The sequence below is a fragment of the Oncorhynchus nerka genome, linkage group LG4, assembly GCF_034236695.1.
Source record: "Oncorhynchus nerka isolate Pitt River linkage group LG4, Oner_Uvic_2.0, whole genome shotgun sequence".
Lineage (NCBI taxonomy): Eukaryota > Metazoa > Chordata > Actinopteri > Salmoniformes > Salmonidae > Oncorhynchus > Oncorhynchus nerka.
This window is the reverse complement of record NC_088399.1, coordinates 84,740,720-84,762,136: the sequence shown is the minus strand read 5'-3', so window position 1 is coordinate 84,762,136 and position 21,417 is coordinate 84,740,720. Positions and strand designations below refer to the sequence as shown.

Here is a 21,417-nt window from a genome sequence, read left to right as displayed (position 1 = left end):
ATGTGTAGGCCTACGTAGCCACGGCTGCATTTCAGATACATGTCAAAATGGGCTGTTATTATTCAAAGTGACGCCTGTTGATGTTTTGCTGGACCCCCACAAGGTTGGTTGCAAATTTACATGCGAATGGTAGGCCTATTTGGGCGTTATTTTTGTTAAACATTTCACAAAGCTATACACGGTGTCACAATGACGCCACTTTTAGACTGCTGGCTGGTGGCAATGATGTGAATACATGTTCAGTAATTACAGTTGGAAAGATTGCAGATTGTACCTGAACCTGCATGGCATGAGCCATCCTTGTGCTCTCTCCCAGCTTGGATAGAAAGTTGTTGTGCGTGAAACCAGTCGATTAATGACCAATAATACAGCCAGTCCACCCTCAAAACACTACCTTATTAGGGATTGTTTCATTATTCAGTCTATTATCTATAGCTATATACCGTATTTAACTGCTGTTTAGCTGCTATTTATACATTTTTTTTAAATAAAAATTGCACTTCAAATAGCCTAACAATGAGGGAAAAGTAGTCGGCTTGAGGATAAATTCAGCCACCACTCAGCGGGTTTTGTCTGGCTAATAGCCTACACAAATGGGCTGCAATATTCAAGGTAAATGTAATTCAATCAAATTAAATCCAATTTGAGAGACTCCCCTAGTCTCCTGAAGTCCTCCTTTTTTGCGTCCAAATGTTTCCAGCACGGCCTGTAGGTCCAGGTTGCAGGCCCGACTGTTTTCTGTACTGAGAATTGCCAACAATACTGTCGTTTCTGAGACTGGAGATGGCATAAAGAACTACCTGAGAAGCATCAGGCTCTCGTACTGATATCCTGTATGCTTTTGAATTGAGTAAGCACTGTCGCCGCTGTAGCCTTGACTACGGCAGTTGTTCACTGAAATCCCCTTATATTTTCCTCTTTTTCAAGGCCTGAGGAAATTTTTCAGTCACATTCCTGAAGCCCAAGAAACGAACCCTCCGCTTCCTAGTGCATATGGAAATTAAAAAGGTTTAAGAATTACTTTTGGAAGGTTACTGTCAAAATTATTTATTACATTTAAATAATAGGTGCATTGGCCCCCAGGGCTTGTGCCCCCCCCATTTTTCTTCCTTGCACTGACTGGTCCTGTCTGACTGGGTACATCCTAAATGCACCCTATTCCTATTTCTTATGTAGTGCACTACTGTTGACCAGAGCCTTTTTGGATGTAGACACTCTTCTTGATGCAGCAGGAGAATAATGATGCAGCAGGAGAATAATGATGCAGCAGGAGAATAATGACGCAACAGGAGAATAATGACGCAGCAGGAGAATAACGACGCAGCAGGAAAATAACGACGCAGCAGGAAAATAACGACGCAGGTTGATTATGATTGGCATCAGTAGGTTGGTTATGAATGGCATCAGTAGGTTGGTTATGAATGGCATCAGTAGGTTGGTTATGAATGGCATCAGTAGGTTGGTTATGAATGGCATCAGTAGGTTGGTTATGAATGGCATCAGTAGGTTGGTTATGAATGGCATCAGTAGGTTGGTTATGAATGGCATCAGTAGGTTGATTATGAATGGCATCAGTAGGTTGGTTATGAATGGCATCAGTAGGTTGATTATGAATGGCAACACTAGGTTGATTATGAATGGCAGCACTAGGTTGGTTATGAATGGCAGAAATAGGTTGGTTATGAATAGCAGCACTAGGTTGGTTATGAAAGGTAGCACTAGGTTGGTTATGAATGGCAGCACTAGGTTGGTTATGAATGGCAGAAATAGGTTGGTTATGAATAGGAGCACTAGGTTGGTTATGAATGGCAGCACTATGTTGGTTATGAATGGCAGCACTAGGTTGGTTATGAATGGCAGCACTATGTTGGTTATGAATGGCAGCACTAGGTTGGTTATTAATGGTAGCATTAGGTTGGTTATGAATGACAACACTATGTTGGTTATGAATGGCAGCACTAGGTTGGTTATTAATGGTAGCATTAGGTTGGTTATGAATGGCAGCACTAGGTTGGTTATGAATGGCAGCACTATGTTGGTTATGAATGGCAGCACTAGGTTGGTTATTAATGGTAGCATTAGGTTGGTTATGAATGACAACACTAGGTTGGTTATGAATGGCAGCACTATGTTGGTTATGAATGGCAGCACTAGGTTGGTTATTAATGGTAGCATTAGGTTGGTTATGAATGACAACACTATGTTGGTTATGAATGGCAGCACTATGTTGGTTATGAATGGCAGAAATAGGTTGGTTATGAATAGGAGCACTAGGTTGGTTATGAATGGCAGCACTATGTTGGTTATGAATGGCAGCACTAGGTTGGTTATGAATGGCAGCCCTATGTTGGTTATGAATGGCAGCACTATGTTGGTTATGAATGGCAGCACTATGTTGGTTATGAATGGCAGCACTAGGTTGATTATGAATGACAGCACTATGTTGGTTATGAATGACAACACTAGGTTGATTATGAATGGCAGCACTAGGTTGGTTATGAATGACAACACTAGGTTGATTATGAATGGCAGCACTAGGTTGGTTATGAATGACAATACTAGGTTGATTATGAATAGCAGCACTAGGTTGGTTATGAATGGCAGCACTATGTTGGTTATTAATGGCAGCACTAGGTTGGTTATGAATGGCAGCACTATGTTGGTTATGAATGGCAGCACTATGTTGGTTATGAATGGCAGCACTATGTTGATTATGAATGGCAGCACTAGGTTGGTTATGAATGGCAGCACTAGGTTGGTTATGAATGACAACACTAGGTAGGTTATGAATGGCAGCACTAGGTTGGTTATGAATGGCAGCACTAGGTTGATTATGAATGGCAGCACTATGTTTGTTATGAATGGCATCAGTAGGTTGATTATGAATGACAACACTAGGTTGGTTATGAATGGCAGCATTATGTTGGTTATTAATGGAAGCACTATGTTGGTTATTAACACTATGTTGGTTATTAACACTATGTTGGTTATTAATGGCAACACTATGTTGGTTATTAACACTATGTTGGTTATGAATGGCAGCACTATGTTGGTTATGAATGGCAGCACTAGGTTGGTTATGAATGGCAGCACTATGTTGGTTATGAATGGCAGCACTAGGTTGGTTATGAATGGCAGCACTATGTTGGTTATGAATGGCAGCACTAGGTTGGTTTTTAATGGCAGCACTAGGTTGGTTATGAATGGCAGCACTATGTTGGTTATGAATGACAACACTAGGTTGGTTATGAATGGCAGCACTATGTTGGTTATGAATGGCAGCACTAGGTTGGTTATTAATGGTAGCATTAGGTTGGTTATGAATGACAACACTATGTTGGTTATGAATGGCAGCACTATGTTGGTTATGAATGGCAGCACTCTGTTGGCTATTAATGGCAGCACTAGGTTGGTTATGAATGGCAGCACTATGTTGGTTATGAATGGCAGCACTAGGTTGGTTATTAATGGTAGCATTAGGTTGGTTATGAATGACAACACTATGTTGGTTATGAATGGCAGCACTAGGTTGGTTATTAATGGTAGCATTAGGTTGGTTATGAATGGCAGCACTAGGTTGGTTATGAATGGCAGCACTATGTTGGTTATGAATGGCAGCACTAGGTTGGTTATTAATGGTAGCATTAGGTTGGTTATGAATGACAACACTAGGTTGGTTATGAATGGCAGCACTATGTTGGTTATGAATGGCAGCACTAGGTTGGTTATTAATGGTAGCATTAGGTTGGTTATGAATGACAACACTATGTTGGTTATGAATGGCAGCACTATGTTGGTTATGAATGGCAGCACTCTGTTGGTTATTAATGGCAGCACTAGGTTGGTTATGAATGGCAGCACTATGTTGGTTATGAATGGCAGCACTAGGTTGGTTATTAATGGTAGCATTAGGTTGGTTATGAATGACAACACTATGTTGGTTATTAATGGCAGCACTAGGTTGGTTATGAATGACAATACTAGGTTGATTATGAATGGCAGCACTAGGTTGGTTATGAATGGCAGCACTATGTTGGTTATGAATGGCAGCACTATGTTGGTTATTAATGGCAGCACTATGTTGATTATGAATGGCAGCACTAGGTTGGTTATGAATGGCAGCACTATGTTGGTTATGAATGACAATACTAGGTTGGTTATGAATGGCAGCACTATGTTGGTTATTAATGGTAGCATTAGGTTGGTTATGAATGGCAGCACTAGGTTGGTTATGAATGACAACACTATGTTGGTTATGAATGGCAGCACTATGTTGGTTATTAATGGGAGCATTAGGTTGGTTATGAATGGCAGCACTAGGTTGGTTATTAATGGCAGCACTAGGTTGGTTATGAATGACAACACTATGTTGGTTATGAATGGCAGCACTATGTTGGTTATGAATGGCATCAGTAGGTTGGTTATGAATGGCAGCACTAGGTTGGTTATGAATGACAACACTATGTTGGTTATGAATGGCAGCACTATGTTGGTCATGAATGGCATCAGTAGGTTGGTTATGAATGGCAGCACTATGTTGGTTATGAATGGCAGCACTAGGTTGGTTATGAATGGCAGCACTAGGTTGGTTATGAATGACAACACTAGGTTGGTTATGAATGACAACACTATGTTGGTTATGAATGGCAGCACTATGTTGGTTATGAATGGCAGCACTCTTGTTGGTTATTAATGGCAGCACTAGGTTGGTTATGAATGGCAGTACTATGTTGGTTATGAATGGCAGCACTAGGTTGGTTATTAATGGTAGCATTAGGTTGGTTATGAATGACAACACTATGTTGGTTATGAATGGCAGCACTAGGTTGGTTATTAATGGTAGCATTAGGTTGGTTATGAATGGCAGCACTAGGTTGGTTATTAATGGTAGCATTAGGTTGGTTATGAATGACAACACTATGTTGGTTATGAATGACAGCACTAGGTTGGTTATTAATGGCAGCATTAGGTTGGTTATGAATGACAACACTATGTTGGTTATGAATGGCATCAGTAGGTTGATTATGAATGGCATCAGTAGGTTGATTATGAATGGCATCAGTAGGTTGATTATGAATGGCATCAGTAGGTTGATTATGAATGGCATCAGTAGGTTGGTTATGAATGGCAGCACTAGGTTGGTTATGAATGGCAGCACTATGTTGGTTATGAATGGCAGCACTAGGTTGGTTATGAATGGCAGCACTATGTTGGTTATGAATGGCAACACTATGTTGGTTATTAATGGCAGCACTAGGTTGGTTATTAATGGCAGCACTATGTTGGTTATGAATGGCAGCACTATGTTGGTTATTAATGGCAGCACTATGTTGGTTATGAATGGCAGCACTAGGTTGGTTATTAATGGCAGCACTATGTTGGTTATGAATGGCAGCACTAGGTTGGTTATTAATGGCAGCACTAGGTTGGTTATTAATGGCAGCACTAGGTTGGTTATTAATGGCAGCACTATGTTGGTTATGAATGGCAGCACTATGTTGGTTATGAATGGCAGCACTAGGTTTGGTTATTAATGGCAGCACTAGGTTGGTTATTAATGGCAGCACTATGTTGGTTATGAATGGCAGCACTATGTTGGTTATGAATGGCAGCACTAGGTTGGTTATTAATGGCAGCACTAGGTTGGTTATGAATGGCAGCACTAGGTTGGTTATGAATGGCAGCACTAGGTTGGTTATTAATGGCAGCATTAGGTTGGTTATGAATGGCAGCACTAGGTTGGTATGAATGGCAGCACTATGTTGGTTATTAATGGCAGCACTATGTTGGTTATGAATGGCAGCACTAGGTTGGTTATTAATGGCAGCACTAGGTTGGTTATGAATGGCAGCACTAGGTTGGTTATGAATGGCAGCACTATGTTGGTTATGAATGGCAGCACTATGTTGGTTATGAATGGCAGCACTATGTTGGTTATGAATGGCAGCACTATGTTGGTTATTAATGGCAGCACTATGTTGGTTATGAATGGCAGCACTAGGTTGGTTATTAATGGCAGCACTAGGTTGGTTATTAATGGCAGCACTATGTTGGTTATGAATGGCAGCACTATGTTGGTTATGAATGGCAGCACTAGGTTGGTTATTAATGGCAGCACTAGGTTGGTTATGAATGGCAGCACTAGGTTGGTTATGAATGGCAGCACTAGGTTGGTTATTAATGGCAGCATTAGGTTGGTTATGAATGGCAGCACTAGGTTGGTATGAATGGCAGCACTATGTTGGTTATGAATGGCAGCAGTAGCTTGCGATTAATGACAACATGCAGGCTTTCAGCCCAGTCTCTGATGTTCGTTAGTCTATTGTCCCATCCCCTGCTTTACAAATATACATCCTCACTAAAAAAGATGCTAATATAAATTGAAAGTAAATGTTACATTAATGGATTAAGGGGTGCTCCTCGGGACATTATTTAGTTATTTCTACTTAAAGGGCTACTTCAAGATTTTGGCAATGAGGCCCTTTATCTGCATCCAGTATGATGAATTTAGAGGTAGTTTCGTGACCAATGCTAACTAGTGTTAGCGCAATGACAGGAAGTTTATGGTATCTACTACAATGCTAGCAGTTACCATAGACGTCCAGGCATTGTGCTAATGCTAGTTAGCAACTTCCTTCAAACTGCACTTCAAACTGCACGCAGAGACAAGACATTTCCAAAATCCTGAAGTATCCTTTAAATAGCAAAGGATTTTCATCATAATACCCAATAAAGATAATCACACTGTGTTTATTGTAGCTACTGTAACACTCCCTAAAATCAAAGGATTTATGCTACTAAACCCAATGTTGATGATTAGACCGTGTGCGTCGTATTGTAATCCTTAAGGAGGGAGTTATTTCATGTGATGATCACCACTGTTCAAGGTCTCAGAAGACATCTGAGGGATGCTAATTTGACAGAGAGACACACACAATCAAGTACCATTTCAAATTCAATAACAGTGTTATTGTTGTGTGTTTTGTTAATAATTCGACCGGCTCTTCAAAATGTGGGAGGATGGGATCAGAAGCAAGCCCAGAGACAAGACAAAGCTCTGATGCCAGAGAGGAGTGTGCTTCACTTTACCAAATGGCAATGTGTTTTTATGGCCTGTGTGCATCTTCTGTTGTCATTGAAATTGTGTAAAATAACACAATAGATGAATTAGACAACAGGAAGTGCCTGTAGTGTCAAACGTCTGTAAGCTAAGTAGGTGGTTGTCCTACTGTGTATGATGACGTCATATCGCTGAGTCTGCCAGCATCCCAAATTGCACTCTATTCCCTACATAGTGCACTACTTTTTTACACATAGTGCACTACTTTTGATGAAAGCCCTACGGGCTCTAGTCAAAAGTAATGCACTATATAGGAAATAGGGTGCAATTTGGGACGCAAACTGTCTTTCAGGGTGAAAGTCAAGATTTGTAATTTCTGGTCAGAAAAGCATAATTTCTAGCATCACCAGATAGTGGCGACCAGATTGACCACATCTTTGTGGTGTCTTTGGCAGGAGATCCGCTATCTCAGCAGGGAGCTAACAACACCAGGATATGGAGGAAAACCAAAATTGCTCCATAAACAAATCTGGAGAAGGTCTGTAAATCCATTAAATGAGCCTTAGGAAATTGGAAGGGAAAAAGGAAGGAAGGAAGAGGGAACGAGAGGAGACGTGGCTGGGTCTGGCGTCTCAGCTTGGGGGAACGAGAGGAGACGTGGCTGGGTCTGGCGTCTCAGCTTGGGAGGGAACGAGAGGAGAGGTGGCTGGGTCTGGCGTCTCAGCTTGGGAGGGAACGAGAGGAGACGTGCCAGGGTCTGGCGTCTCAGCTTGGGGGGAACGAGAGGAGACGTGCCAGGGTCTGGCGTCTCAGTGTGGGAGACTAGAGGAGACACGGTGGGGTCTGACGTCTCAGCGTGGGAAATCTGGGGGGGACACGGTGGGGTCTGTCGTCTCAGCGTGGGAGACTAGAGGAGACACGGTGGGGTCTGACATCTCAACGTGGGAGACTAGAGGAGACACGGTGGGGTCTGGCATTTCAGCGTGGGAGACTAGAGGAGACACGGTGGGGTCTGGCGTCTCAGCGTGGGACACTAGAGGAGACACGGTGGGGTCTGGCGTCTCAGCGTGGGAGACTAGAGGAAACACGGTGGGGTCTGACGTCTCAGTGTGGGAGACTAGAGGACACAGAGATACCCAACCAAGAGGAAGAGAACAAAATGCTCTCCAACAACAACAAGGGATTTGGAGTCCCTTTCTCGCATGGTAAATTCCCCACCTGATTATTCCAAGGTAGGATACGAAGAGAAAATAATATCTGAATTCATTATGGAAATAGATGCACCCCAAATGGCACCCTTTTCTCTATACAGTGCACTACTTTTGATCAGGTCCCATAGGACTCTAGTCAAAGTTAGTGCACTATTTTGGGAATAAGGTGCCATTTAGGGTGCATCCTATTTCCATGTTGGAATTCAGATATGATTTTCTCTTTTTATCCTGCCTTGGAATAATCAAGTGGGGAATTTACCATGTCTGGTGATGTCAGCGTATGCTCTACTGGTGTTGAAGTCAGGTGTAGGAGAGCAGAGAGTTGTGATCTACTGGTGTTGAAATCAGGTGCAGGAGAGCAGAGAGTTGTGCTCTACTGGTGTTGAAGTCAGGTGTAGGAGAGCAGAGAGTTGTGCTCTACTGGTGTTGAAGTCAGGTGCAGGAGAGCAGAGAGTTGTGCTCTACTGGTGTTGAAGTCAGGTGTAGGAGAGCAGAGAGTTGTGCTCTACTGGTGTTGAAGTCAGGTGCAGGAGAGCAGAGAGTTGTGCTCTACTGGTGTTGAGGAGTGGTGTTGAAGTCAGGTGCAGGAGAGCAGAGAGTTGTGCTCTACTGGTGTTGAAGTCAGGTGCAGGAGAGCAGAGAGTTGTGCTCTACTGGTGTTGAAGTCAGGTGCAGGAGAGCAGAGAGTTGTGCTCTACTGGTGTTGAAGTCAGGTGCAGGAGAGCAGAGTGTTGTGCTCTACTGGTGTTGAAGTCAGGTGCAGGAGAGCAGAGAGTTGTGCTCTACTGGTGTTGAAGTCAGGTGCAGGAGAGCAGAGGTGTGCTCTACTGGTGTTGAAGTCAGGTGCAGGAGAGCAGAGAGTTGTGCTCTACTGGTGTTGAAGTCAGGTGCAGGAGAGCAGAGAGTTGTGCTCTACTGGTGTTGAAGTCAGGTGTAGGAGAGCAGAGAGTTGTGCTCTACTGGTGTTGAAGTCAGGTGCAGGAGAGCAGAGAGTTGTGCTCTACTGGTGTTGAAGTCAGGTGCAGGAGAGCAGAGAGTTGTGCTCTACTGGTGTTGAAGTCAGGTGCAGGAGAGCAGAGAGTTGTGCTCTACTGGTGTTGAAGTCAGGTGTAGGAGAGCAGAGAGTTGTGCTCTACTGGTGTTGAAGTCAGGTGCAGGAGAGCAGAGTGTTGTGCTCTACTGGTGTTGAAGTCAGGTGCAGGAGAGGCGATAGTTGTGCTCTACTGGTGTTGAAGTCAGGTGCAGGAGAGCAGAGAGTTGTGCTCTACTGGTGTTGAAGTCAGGTGCAGGAGAGCAGAGAGTTGTGCTCTACTGGTGTTGAAGTCAGGTGCAGGAGAGCAGAGGTGTGCTCTACTGGTGTTGAAGTCAGGTGCAGGAGAGCAGAGAGTTGTGCTCTACTGGTGTTGAAGTCAGGTGCAGGAGAGCAGAGTGTTGTGCTCTACTGGTGTTGAAGTCAGGTGCAGGAGAGGAGATAGTTGTGCTCTACTGGTGTTGAAGTCAGGTGCAGGAGAGCAGAGAGTTGTGCTCTACTGGTGTTGAAGTCAGGTGCAGGAGAGCAGAGAGTTGTGCTCTACTGGTGTTGAAGTCAGGTGTAGGAGAGCAGAGAGGTGTGATCAGGCGCACATTTTATTCAGCAGAAGAAACAACAGACGAACGCAACAGTGTCCAACAAACCTCCAGCCAAAGGCAAAAGTGCAAAGCGCGACAAAGTCACAAATAAGCAAAAATGTTAATTAAACATACTCCTGGTTGAAACATAGTACCCGGGGGAAAAACCAGCTAGGCGTGTCAATACAAAACACGTAACAAAACAATCCCACACAAAGACATGGGGGGAACAGAGGAATATATATATGCAGTTGATTAGGGAATGTAAACCAGGTGTGCGGGGAACAAGACAAAACAAACGGAACAATGAAAAATGGAGCGGCGATGGCTAGAAGGCCGGTGATGTCGACCGCCGAACGCCGCCTAAACAAGGAGGGGAGCCGACTTCGGCGGAAGTCGTGACAGGTGATCCCTCAATAAGATCTGCTGTGTGGGGTTGTGCATCAATACAATCCTTATGACTGAGTAAATGGGTTTCAATAAACAGGTTAAACGGTACGTTCCTGCAAGAGTAAAGTTTGATTATTTCCCCCCATTGTGTATTAATAAATACAGAGACAAATGAATATGAACCTGCTCCATCTTGAGCAGGAGTCTCTTTGCATACTGCTTCATTTTCCTCTCCACTTTCAAGTTGAACACTATCATTTAATGATTCAGTTTCATGGGTTGGGGCTTTCCTATATACGATGTTGTAAAACAGCTATTTGAAATCCAACATCATTGTTACTGACTTACTATGGTATAGCGGTGCTATAAAGAACCAACAGACCTTGAAATTGTCCTTTAGTGTAATAGACGCTGCATAGTTGCGGAGGCTCTTAGAAAAGCAAAAGCTTGGCCTATCAGGATGATAACAACCAGATTCTACTGATGAGAAGAACTGTCCTTTTCAGAGGACAACTGGGATCTGATGTGCCCAGACATTAACTGTATCTCCAATGGCACCCTATTCCCTTCATAGTGCACTACTTTTGACCAAAGCCCTATTGGCCCTGGTCGAAAGTAGTGCACTATATATGGAATATACAGCCTTTGTGTTGTATAATGGGTGTCAGAAGCATTACTGTATGACGGTTGATGAATGAGAGAGCAGGAATATACATGAAGTCAATCTCACGATACATCGTTTCCATCACATACTCACAATGCAAATCCTCTGAAACTTGAAATGTGTATTTTTTCCGGACAGACGACTAGATTTTAAAGTATGCCTAAACCATTTAGGGGGGTAATTTGGGTACAAAATAATACAGTGGGGATTGTGATGTTGAGGTATTTTAAAACTTTTAAATCCAGTTTCTTCTGCTCCCTTTAAAACACACACACACACACACACACACACACACACACACACACACACACACACACACACACACACACACACACACACACACACACAGACACACACGCACACACACACACACACACACACACACACACACACACACACACACACACACACACACACACACACACACACACACACACACACACACACACACACACACAGAGACAGGAAGGAAAGAAAGAACAGACACAACAGGGAATCTTTTAGGAATATATTTCTGATTGAAATAGCTTTTAAACAAACAGCTGGTCACTTTGTGCATTTTACAAAACACTGTTTTTGTTTTCTTTGAAATAACGCCACACAAAGCACTTCAGAGGTCGAGAGCCAAACACAAGCGGAACAAAATAACCAAAAACTGCGGTTGAAACATTTCACATCTATTACACACACAAACTCTGCTGTCATGTTGACATGGGCACAGGACAACATGACCATGAGCATACTAAATATACAGAAATGATAATATTCCTCCAAATTAAAATAAAAACCTTTAACATGTTATTCATATCCAGAACAAATAAACCTCAAAAAAAGAACCTTTTTTAAATCCACTTCACAGTGGTTAAATCCTTCTCTGGAATCAAACAGACGCAATTATCTGTTAGAGACCTCATCAAATGGCCTTCTTCTAACTTTTCAAACTGATTGTCACCGTGTCAAATCTTCCATGCTGGCCCGACATCAGCAAAGACATTGGAAGCAGTATTAACATTGGCGTAAGTGTAAAGATTTACTTTATCTTGGCCTAATAGAATTTGAAGATGTCAAATAAATTAGATTGGCACAATTAACTGTATTGTCCCCAAAAGAAAATGTGTCTTCGGCATTCAGGTCCAGACTAGTCTGCAATGAGTCTGGGCACTTGGGGCCTCTGTATGCACTGTATGCACAATTTAGGATTACATCTGTGCGTACAAATCTTTATATAAATGAGGCCCCTGGTTGTCATCGGTACTGAAGTACCTGTACCTGTCTACAGTAACATACTGCTACGTTATATCCAGATCAGGGCTGCTCCAGAGCCGCTCTTCCTTTCTGAGAGCCACTGGACTTAAATCATAGCAGATGTCTATCTTTAAAAAGCATGTGAAGATGGGATTAATCTGGACATCAGAAGGCCCCAAGGCTCATGGATAACTATCTGCATTTTACACACTGATAAACACACACACACACGCACACACACGCACGCGCGCACATGCACGAGCGCACACACGCACACACATATCTCTTTTAACTCAATACAAAGCAGTGTGCTGAGCCATTTCGTTCAATTTCAATGGTTTTCAGTGTCCATTCTGGAAATCAATTTTGGTTGTGCAATTTACAAAGGAACACATTTGAAGGTTAAAATGTACATTTCTATGAAACAGAAGGGGCTTGTTGAGGAGACCACCTGCAAGCAGTGACGGTAAACAAGAGATTGCGTTTCTATTCCTGACTCCTAAAGACAGCCTTTGTGACACAAAACCAAAATCACACTCCTAGAAATTAGCCTGCGCTACCAGATTAGCTAAGAGCAAAGGATTCTACATGCCACTTTCTGAAATGCCTCAAAGACTTTAATTCAGGATCCAAGAGCATTATAATTTAAGGCCATGATATATTACAGATGTAGGATCTTAATTGGATTTTTAACTTTCCTGGGGTTTAAAATGAAATCAAATTGCATTTGTCACAATGCTTCTGAAGTTTGTAATTTCAACTTCGAAATTTCAGACTTGATTTATCCTTGCAAAAAATGTATCAACCCTGACAAAAAAAATTATTTTCATTATAATCTATGTAAACATTTACATTTCCTGTTGCTGCAGGATTATTTTCCTGTTGTAGCAAACTGGCTCAAATTAAGATCCTACATCTGTAGGTGAATGAAAATACATATTCTGTAGTATTCACCACAAGAGAGTTGTTTGAAATAGCCCTCAGTTAGAACGATTTAACAGATTCTGTACAATGGAAGGAAAATGCTTCTTCGAGGTAATCATGTTTTCAATTTAGATAATTGTATTGAAAATTATAATTGTTGATATAGCAACACTGTGCAGGTAGCCTTAATGTATTTACTAATTTTCTCTCCTTATTCCCTATATTTCGATTCATAAACGATTTGAAAAAGAAAATAAATTTGAACATTCAAATGGCCTTAATTTAAGCACAAAACATAACGATTCTTCGGTAGCCATACAAGCTTCACTTTAGACCTTTTGGCAAATGGACACGGTAAACAACAGACTATTTCACTGAAATAGTCTCCCCTCTAGAGCCATGTGGTACTCAAAATGGCTTCTAAATGCGTTACCTATGTCATTCCATATCTTGCTTTTTATTTTAAGTTAATCAATCCTTTTTACTCTCTCTTTTGAGTCCATATCAAGGCGTTCTGTATCTTCTGCACTCTTTAAATCCAGGCCTTGTGACAGAAACACCACAAGAACAGTCAGCAGCTGTACGAACAGCAAAGCAGTCTGGCGGAGCTAACTAGCTTCACAGGACAGATAGCAGGTATTTATAGAGCAAGTCGTTGACAAGAACAAAAACATTTAGTCCGAAAAATAGAATCTTCTAAAACACCCTTTGACACTTTTAAAGTGAAACTGGTGAAACAAATATGTACAGGATTCCAGAGCTTAGGTACAGGGAGCCGTTGTCAACCTTTGAGCTCATGTGTCATGGACACTGTCGGTCGCTTCAGTGTTGGATTCAGTTCACGCAGTGCATGCCTATGGCAGCCGAACCCACACATCCTTTGGTATAGATGAAGCAACAATACAGTTTCATCATCATCAACATCATCCTCAACGTCCCCATGATGTGTAGGAAGAGCTCCACAAATAGCAGCCACAAATAGCAGCTTTAGGACGTGCCACATTTCAAACTCGACTCCCGTTTCATGTATATCTTACAATGTTTTTAAAATCAGCCACAGCAGCAGCAATGTCATGTAAAGAAGCATCAGCCATCGTTGGCCAAGTCATGGGAGAGATACTGTATCACTGTATCACTGTCCAGACACACACGGTCTTCTCCTTCACAGTCTAGGGCTTACCCCCTCGTTCTGTCTCTGAGATGTGGAAACGCGGCGGGACCGCTGGGTTGTTTCGTGTTAGATAGTAGAGAAACGTCTCCATCTTGATTCCTCTACTAACTCTTTTCTCCTCCCACACTCAGACTGCCTCCCGCTTGTCAGGCGTACATCTCCCCTGTCTTAAGAGCCACCAGCTCAGAGTCCTCAGAGGTGTGTCTGCCATTTAAGTGTTCGCTGTTGCAGTCGTGGTGGTACATGAAGGCGGGCACCTCAGTGATTGATGTGGCGGTGTAGGAGGTAGAGCGCATGGAGCAGTGGTCCCTCCGTCGCTGACCCCACTGGGCCTTGTACTGAATCCATTGTCGCTTCAGAGCCGCCTGCACCTGAGAAAAAGGAATATTCATATTATAAACTGTATTCTCTAATGGGTGAGTACACACACCAACGGATAAACACACACAGAGTGAGAGTGAGAGAGAGTGAGAGAGTGAGAGAGAGTGAGAGAGAGTGAGAGAGAGAGTGAGAGAGAGTGAGAGTGAGTGAGAGAGTGAGAGAACAACCATATTAAGCCACTCTTGGAGGACAATGGATGTACATAAAACTTCTTTATTATTACAATCGCTGCATTTCAGCTGTTGCCTTCATCAGGGTTTTACAGACACACAGAGAGACTCATTAGGCACGGACAGGTGAACAGCAAAAAGACACATGGTCTGTTTATACCTCACTGTCACCTCACAGCAATTTAGTCCCTCAATGTCATCTCACAGCATTTTAGTGCACAGCCACACATTTTCATCAATATGCATGATCATTAAATCAATGTAATGTGACTAAGCTCAGGAAATGTGGATTCATATGATAAATGTTAATGGCAGTTTTTAGACATGAAGAAACAGAATTGAATCACAATTTCCTGTGATTAATTGAAGGACGATAGCTTCTCCTTACTGAGTTTAGTGCAGGTAGAGTAGATTGATGAATTTACACTCGCTTATCTGCTGTTCCTCTTTTGAAAATCACCAAGTTAGTAAATTATACATTATGAGAGTATGAAATTATTCAGCACAGCACAAATCTGATTAAGAAAAAAATGAAAACCAGAGAATTATCTTGTCTGATAACTTTATACTACATGAATGAGCGTGCACTCTAAAAATGGAAAGCAAAGCAGTGTTTGACATAGTTCTCTCAGAAGAATGGCCTGAGCCAGCACAGGGAACATCTAATTCCTGAACAATGCCACACTAATTATTGAGTGAAAATGAGGACAGGACACACTGCACTCTCCCATGATCTAATGATGCAGAGCATGTCAACAACTAGCATTGAAAATCGAGTAAAAATGACATTCGCCTGTCTTTTTTTCAGTCTGACGTTTTTAATCATACTTTTGAATACTAGTTGTTCCTGCCAAAATCAGCACCAGGACCTAGAGACACACTGCTGTGCACAGGATTTCACTTTTCTTTTTAAAAACGACTTGTACTCTGGTCCAAAGTAGTGCACTAAATAGGGAATAGGGTGCAATTTCAGACGCAACCTAGAAAACATAACAATAAGTACTACTTTTTTCCTCATTGGCGTAACTTGACAAAGAGTTATTCAACAGACTGTGTAGCTAGTGCCGAGTCCCAAATGACACAGCTATTCCCTTTATATTGCACTACTTTTGACCATGACCCTTAGGGGAAAAGGTGCCCATAGAGAATGTATGGAATATGGTGTCAATTGGGACACAGCCTAGGTCTAGGCAGTTTGGCCCCAGAATCAAATTGTGCAATGAACTCATTTCCAAAAATGAATGGCCCAAATTAGGAGACAGTAAAAGCCATTATGCTGCAAAGCAAACAAACATTCCCTTACTGTGTCAATGCATCTTTTATCCCCCCCGACACAGCTGAATCGGTTCTTCGGACACGTCAAACTTTGTTTACGAGAGCCGATGGAGATGCTGATGGGGCCTGGTTGCTCACGCATGAGCTAATAATTGACCTGTTTTCCCGGCCCAGAAATCTTTTCCTACGTATAAAATATTACTAAACACTGCGCCTGATGGTGAACGAACACTATGTTAATTCGCTGTGTTTATGTCAATGCCAGATTCGACCTCATGCTGTGTATTCAAATAAGGTCTCTGTTTTTCTGGGTGTGTGCATTGTTTTTCTTTCTACTTTCTCAAGCGAAGAAAATGCTCAGTCACTCTTTCTCCTGGTCTGGGCTCAGACTGGCCAAGCAGTACCTGATGCATCTCCTGACCTGTTAAATGTATTCTCTCAATGTATTTTATTAACTGACTGGGTGGGTGGGCCTATGTTAAAACCTCTGGCCGTTCTGGATCACAGCATCTACAATATGACCTAAAAACAAATCTGAATGGTCTCTTTAAAAAAAAAAAACAGTAATGTCCTTAAAAATTTAAAAGTTCAAGTTTGTGTTGGTGACTCTAGATTATGGACATCCGCTGCCCCTGAACAAGGCCCACTGTTTCCCAGTAGGCTGTCATTGTGAATAATAATTTGTTCTTAACTGACTTGACTAGTCAAATAAAAACTTTAAAAAACAAAAATCTATGTTGTCATCAGGTGCACAAGATGGCTGTCTGTTGACCTGGAAATGGTGTGCATGACGGGACAGCTGAAATGGTGTGCATGACGGGACAGCTGAAATGGTGTGCATGACGGAACAGCTGAAATGGTGTGCATGACGGGACAGACGAGTCCTGACAGCTGAAATGGTGTGCATGACGGGACAGCTGAAATGGTGTGCATGACGGGACAGCTGAAATGGTGTGCATGACGGAACAGCTGAAATGGTGTGCATGACGGGACAGACGAGTCCTGACAGCTGAAATGGTGTGCATGACGGGACAGCTGAAATGGTGTGCATGACGGGACAGCTGAAATGGTGTGCATGACGGAACAGCTGAAATGGTGTGCATGACGGGACAGACGAGTCCTGACAGCTGAAATGGTGTGCATGACGGGACAGCTGAAATGGTGTGCATGACGGGACAGCTGAAATGGTGTGCATGACGGAACAGCTGAAATGGTGTGCATGACGGGACAGACGAGTCCTGACAGCTGAAATGGTGTGCATGACGGGACAGCTGAAATGGTGTGCATGACGGGACAGCTGAAATGGTGTTCATGACGGGACAGCTGAAATGGTGTGCATGACGGGACAGACGAGTCCTGACAGCTGAAATGGTGTGCATGAGGGGACAGATGAGTCCTGACAGCTGAAATGGTGTGCATGATGGGACAGACGAGTCCTGACAGCTGAAATGCCACCAGGCAGCAATGAGCTGTTTCATTGGGGTCTGACTCATCATTCCCTCAACATGGTCAATTAAAACTATACTTTGCCAGAGATTCAATTAAAGCTGTACTTTACCAAAAGGTAAGGGTTCTTCAGAGGTTCAATTAAAGCTGTACTTTAAAGAGATAAGAGATTCTATTAAAACTGTACTTTACCAAAGGGTTCTTTTAGAGATTCTATTAAAACTGTACTTTACCAAAAGGTTCTTTTAAAGATTCTATTAAAACTGTACTTTACCAAAAGGTAAGGGTTCTTCAGAATTTCAATTAAAACTGTACTATACCAAAAAACAATGTACCAAAGTATAAGGGTTCTTCAGAGGTTCAATTAAAACTGTAATATACAAAAAAAAACGTTACTTTACCAAAGGGTAAGGGTTCTTCAAAGGTTCAGTTAAAACGGTACCATACCAATAGTAAGGGTTCTTCAAAGGTTCAGTTAAAACGGTACCATACCAAAGGGTAAGGGTTCTTCAGAGGTTCAGTTAAAACGGTACCATACCTAAGGGTAAGGGTTCTTCAGAGGTTCAGCTAAAACGGTACCATACCTAAGGGTAAGGGTTCTTCAAAGGTTCAGTTAAAACGGTACCATACCTAAGGGTAAGGGTTCTTCAGAGGTTCAGTTAAAACGGTACCATACCAAAGGGTAAGGGTTCTTCAGAGGTTCAGTTAAAACGGTACCATACCTAAGGGTAAGGGTTCTTCAGAGGTTCAGTTAAAACGGTACCATACCAAAGGGTAAGGGTTCTTCAGAGGTTCAGTTAAAACGGTACCATACCTAAGGGTAAGGGTTCTTCAGAGGTTCAGTTAAAACGGTACCATACCAATAGTAAGGGTTCTTCAAAGGTTCAGTTAAAACGGTACCGTACCTAAGGGTAAGGGTTCTTCAGAGGTTCAGTTAAAACGGTACCATACCAAAGGGTAAGGGTTCTTCAAAGGTTCAGTTAAAACGGTACCATACCTAAGGGTAAGGGTTCTTCAGAGGTTCAGTTAAAACGGTACCATACCTAAGGGTAAGGGTTCTTCAGAGGTTCAGTTAAAACGGTACCATACCTAAGGGTAAGGGTTCTTCAGAGGTTCAGTTAAACGGTACCATACCAAAGGGTAAGGTTCTTCAAAGGTTCAGTTAAACGGTACCATACCAAAGGGTAAGGGTTCTTCAGAGGTTCAGTTAAAACGGTACCATACCTAAGGGTAAGGGTTCTTCAGAGGTTCAGTTAAAACGGTACCATACCAAAGGGTAAGGGTTCTTCAGAGGTTCAGTTAAAACGGTACCATACCTAAGGGTAAGGGTTCTTCAGAGGTTCAGTTAAAACGGTACCATACCAATAGTAAGGGTTCTTCAAAGGTTCAGTTAAAACGGTACCGTACCTAAGGGTAAGGGTTCTTCAGAGGTTCAGTTAAAACGGTACCATACCAAAGGGTAAGGGTTCTTCAAAGGTTCAGTTAAAACGGTACCATACCTAAGGGTAAGGGTTCTTCAGAGGTTCAGTTAAAACGGTACCATACCTAAGGGTAAGGGTTCTTCAGAGGTTCAGTTAAAACGGTACCATACCTAAGGGTAAGGGTTCTTCAGAGGTTCAGTTAAAACGGTACCATACCAAAGGGTAAGGGTTCTTCAAAGGTTCAGTTAAAACGGTACCATACCAAAGGGTAAGGGTTCTTCAAAGGTTCAGTTAAAACGGTACCATACCTAAGGGTAAGGGTTCTTCAGAGGTTCAGTTAAAACGGTACCACACCAAAGGGTATGGGTTCTTCAGAGGTTCAGTTAAAATGGTACCATACCAATAGTAAGGGTTCTTCAAAGGTTCAGTTAAAACGGTACCATACCAATAGTAAGGGTTCTTCAGAGGTTCAGTTAAAACGGTACCATACCAATAGTAAGGGTTCTTCAAAGGTTCAGTTAAAACGGTACCATACCAAAGGGTAAGGGTTCTTCAGAGGTTCAGTTAAAACGGTACCATACCTAAGGGTAAGGGTTCTTCAGAGGTTCAGTTAAAACGGTACCATACCAATAGTAAGGGTTCTTCAGAGGTTCAGTTAAAACGGTACCATACCAATAGTAAGGGTTCTTCAGAGGTTCAGTTAAAACGGTACCATACCAAAGGGTAAGGGTTCTTCAGAGGTTCAGTTAAAACGGTACCATACCAATAGTAAGGGTTCTTCAAAGGTTCAGTTAAAACGGTACCATACCAAAGGGTATGGGTTCTTCAGAGGTTCAGTTAAAACGGTACCATACCTAAGGGTAAGGATTCTTCAAAGGTTCAGTTAAAACGGTACCATACCTAAGGGTATGTGTTCTCCAGAGGTTCAGTTTTAACGGTACCATACCTAAGGGTAAGGGTTCTTCAGAGGTTCAGTTAAAACGGTACCATACCAAAGAGTATGGGTTCTTCAGAGGTTCAGTTAAAATGGTACCATACCAAAGGGTAAGGGTTCTTCAAAGGTTCAGTTAAAACGGTACCATACCAATAGTAAGGGTTCTTCAGAGGTTCAAGCTTAAACTGTTACTGTATACTGTCTACTGTACCTCAACAAACAAATGATATAAGAGTACAACTGAATGGGAAGTTGCTGGTTTCCACAGAGTGAAGAAAGATATTCTGTGTGTTGTGTGTTGTGTTAGTACAGTAAGACTTACCTCGCCATTGAAAAAGCAGAATATCGTTGCCACTAGTAATCCCTGGAGGGAAAACAAAACAATCACACACTCTTAGAAAAGAAAGTTGCTATCTAGAGCCTAAAAGGGTTCTTCGGCTGTCCCCATAAAATAACCTTTTTTGGTTCTATGTAGAACCCTGTAAAGAGAGTTCTACCTGGAACCAAAAATGATTTGACCTGGAACCAAAAAGGGTTATTTTATGGGGACAGCCGAAGAACCCTTTTGGAACACTTTTTTCTAAGAGTATACCTTATGTCAGATCAGAACTTTGGTAAAGACTGTTCTGCTAGCATACAATCAATTGCCTTACATACCTGGTAATGCATTAATATATGCATGACGTAGTCATTACCTTGTAAAGCATTAATAAAGGCATTACCTGGTAATGCATTAATACAATCATTATCTGGTAATATATTAATATAAATATGACCTGGTAATGCATTAATATATGCATGATGTAGTCATTACCTGCTAATGCATTAATAATGTCAATATCTGGTGATACAGTAATATAGATTTGACCTGGTAATGCATTAATATATGCATGATGTAGTCATGACCTGGTAATGCATTAATACAGTCATTACCTTGTAATGCATTAATAAAGTAATGTTCTGATAATACATTAATATAGATATAAGCTAGTAATGCATTAATATATGCATGATGTAGTCATTATCTGGTAATACATTAATATAGATATTACCTGGTAATGCATTAATATAAGCATGATGTAGTCATAGTGATTACCTGGTAATGCATTAATATAAGCATGATGTAGTTGTAGTGATCAGTTTCATTACCTGGTAATGCATTAGTATATGCATGATGTAGTCATAGCTATTACCTGGTAATGCATTAGTATATGCATGATGTAGTCATAGCGATTAACTGGTAATGCATTAGTATATGCATGATGTAGTCATAGCGATTACCTGGTAATGCATTAGTATATGCATGATATAGTCATAGCGATTACCTGGTAATGCATTAGTATATGCATGATGTAGTCATAGCGATTACCTGGTAATGCATTAGTATATGCATGATGTAGTCATAGCGATTACCTGGTAATGCATTAGTATATGCATGATGTAGTCATAGCGATTACCTGGTAATGCATTAGTATATGCATGATGTAGTCATAGCGATTACCTGGTAATGCATTAGT

The 21,417-nt window shown here is 41.9% G+C and overlaps 1 protein-coding gene across 1 annotated transcript in view; it reads right to left on the bottom strand.

Moving 5' to 3' along the window:
• Window positions 1-11,442: 11,442 nt before the first annotated feature.
• The window catches only part of calcr (calcitonin receptor), a 59,927-nt gene continuing 49,952 nt past the window's right edge, over window positions 11,443-21,417 (bottom strand). The window contains exons 13-14 of the mRNA XM_065017980.1: window positions 20,223-20,264; window positions 11,443-14,644 (exon numbers count right to left, since the gene is read on the bottom strand). Of these exons, the coding sequence (XP_064874052.1) occupies window positions 14,420-14,644; window positions 20,223-20,264 (267 nt within the window). The 3' untranslated portion in view covers window positions 11,443-14,419. The remainder of the gene's footprint in view (window positions 14,645-20,222; window positions 20,265-21,417) is intronic.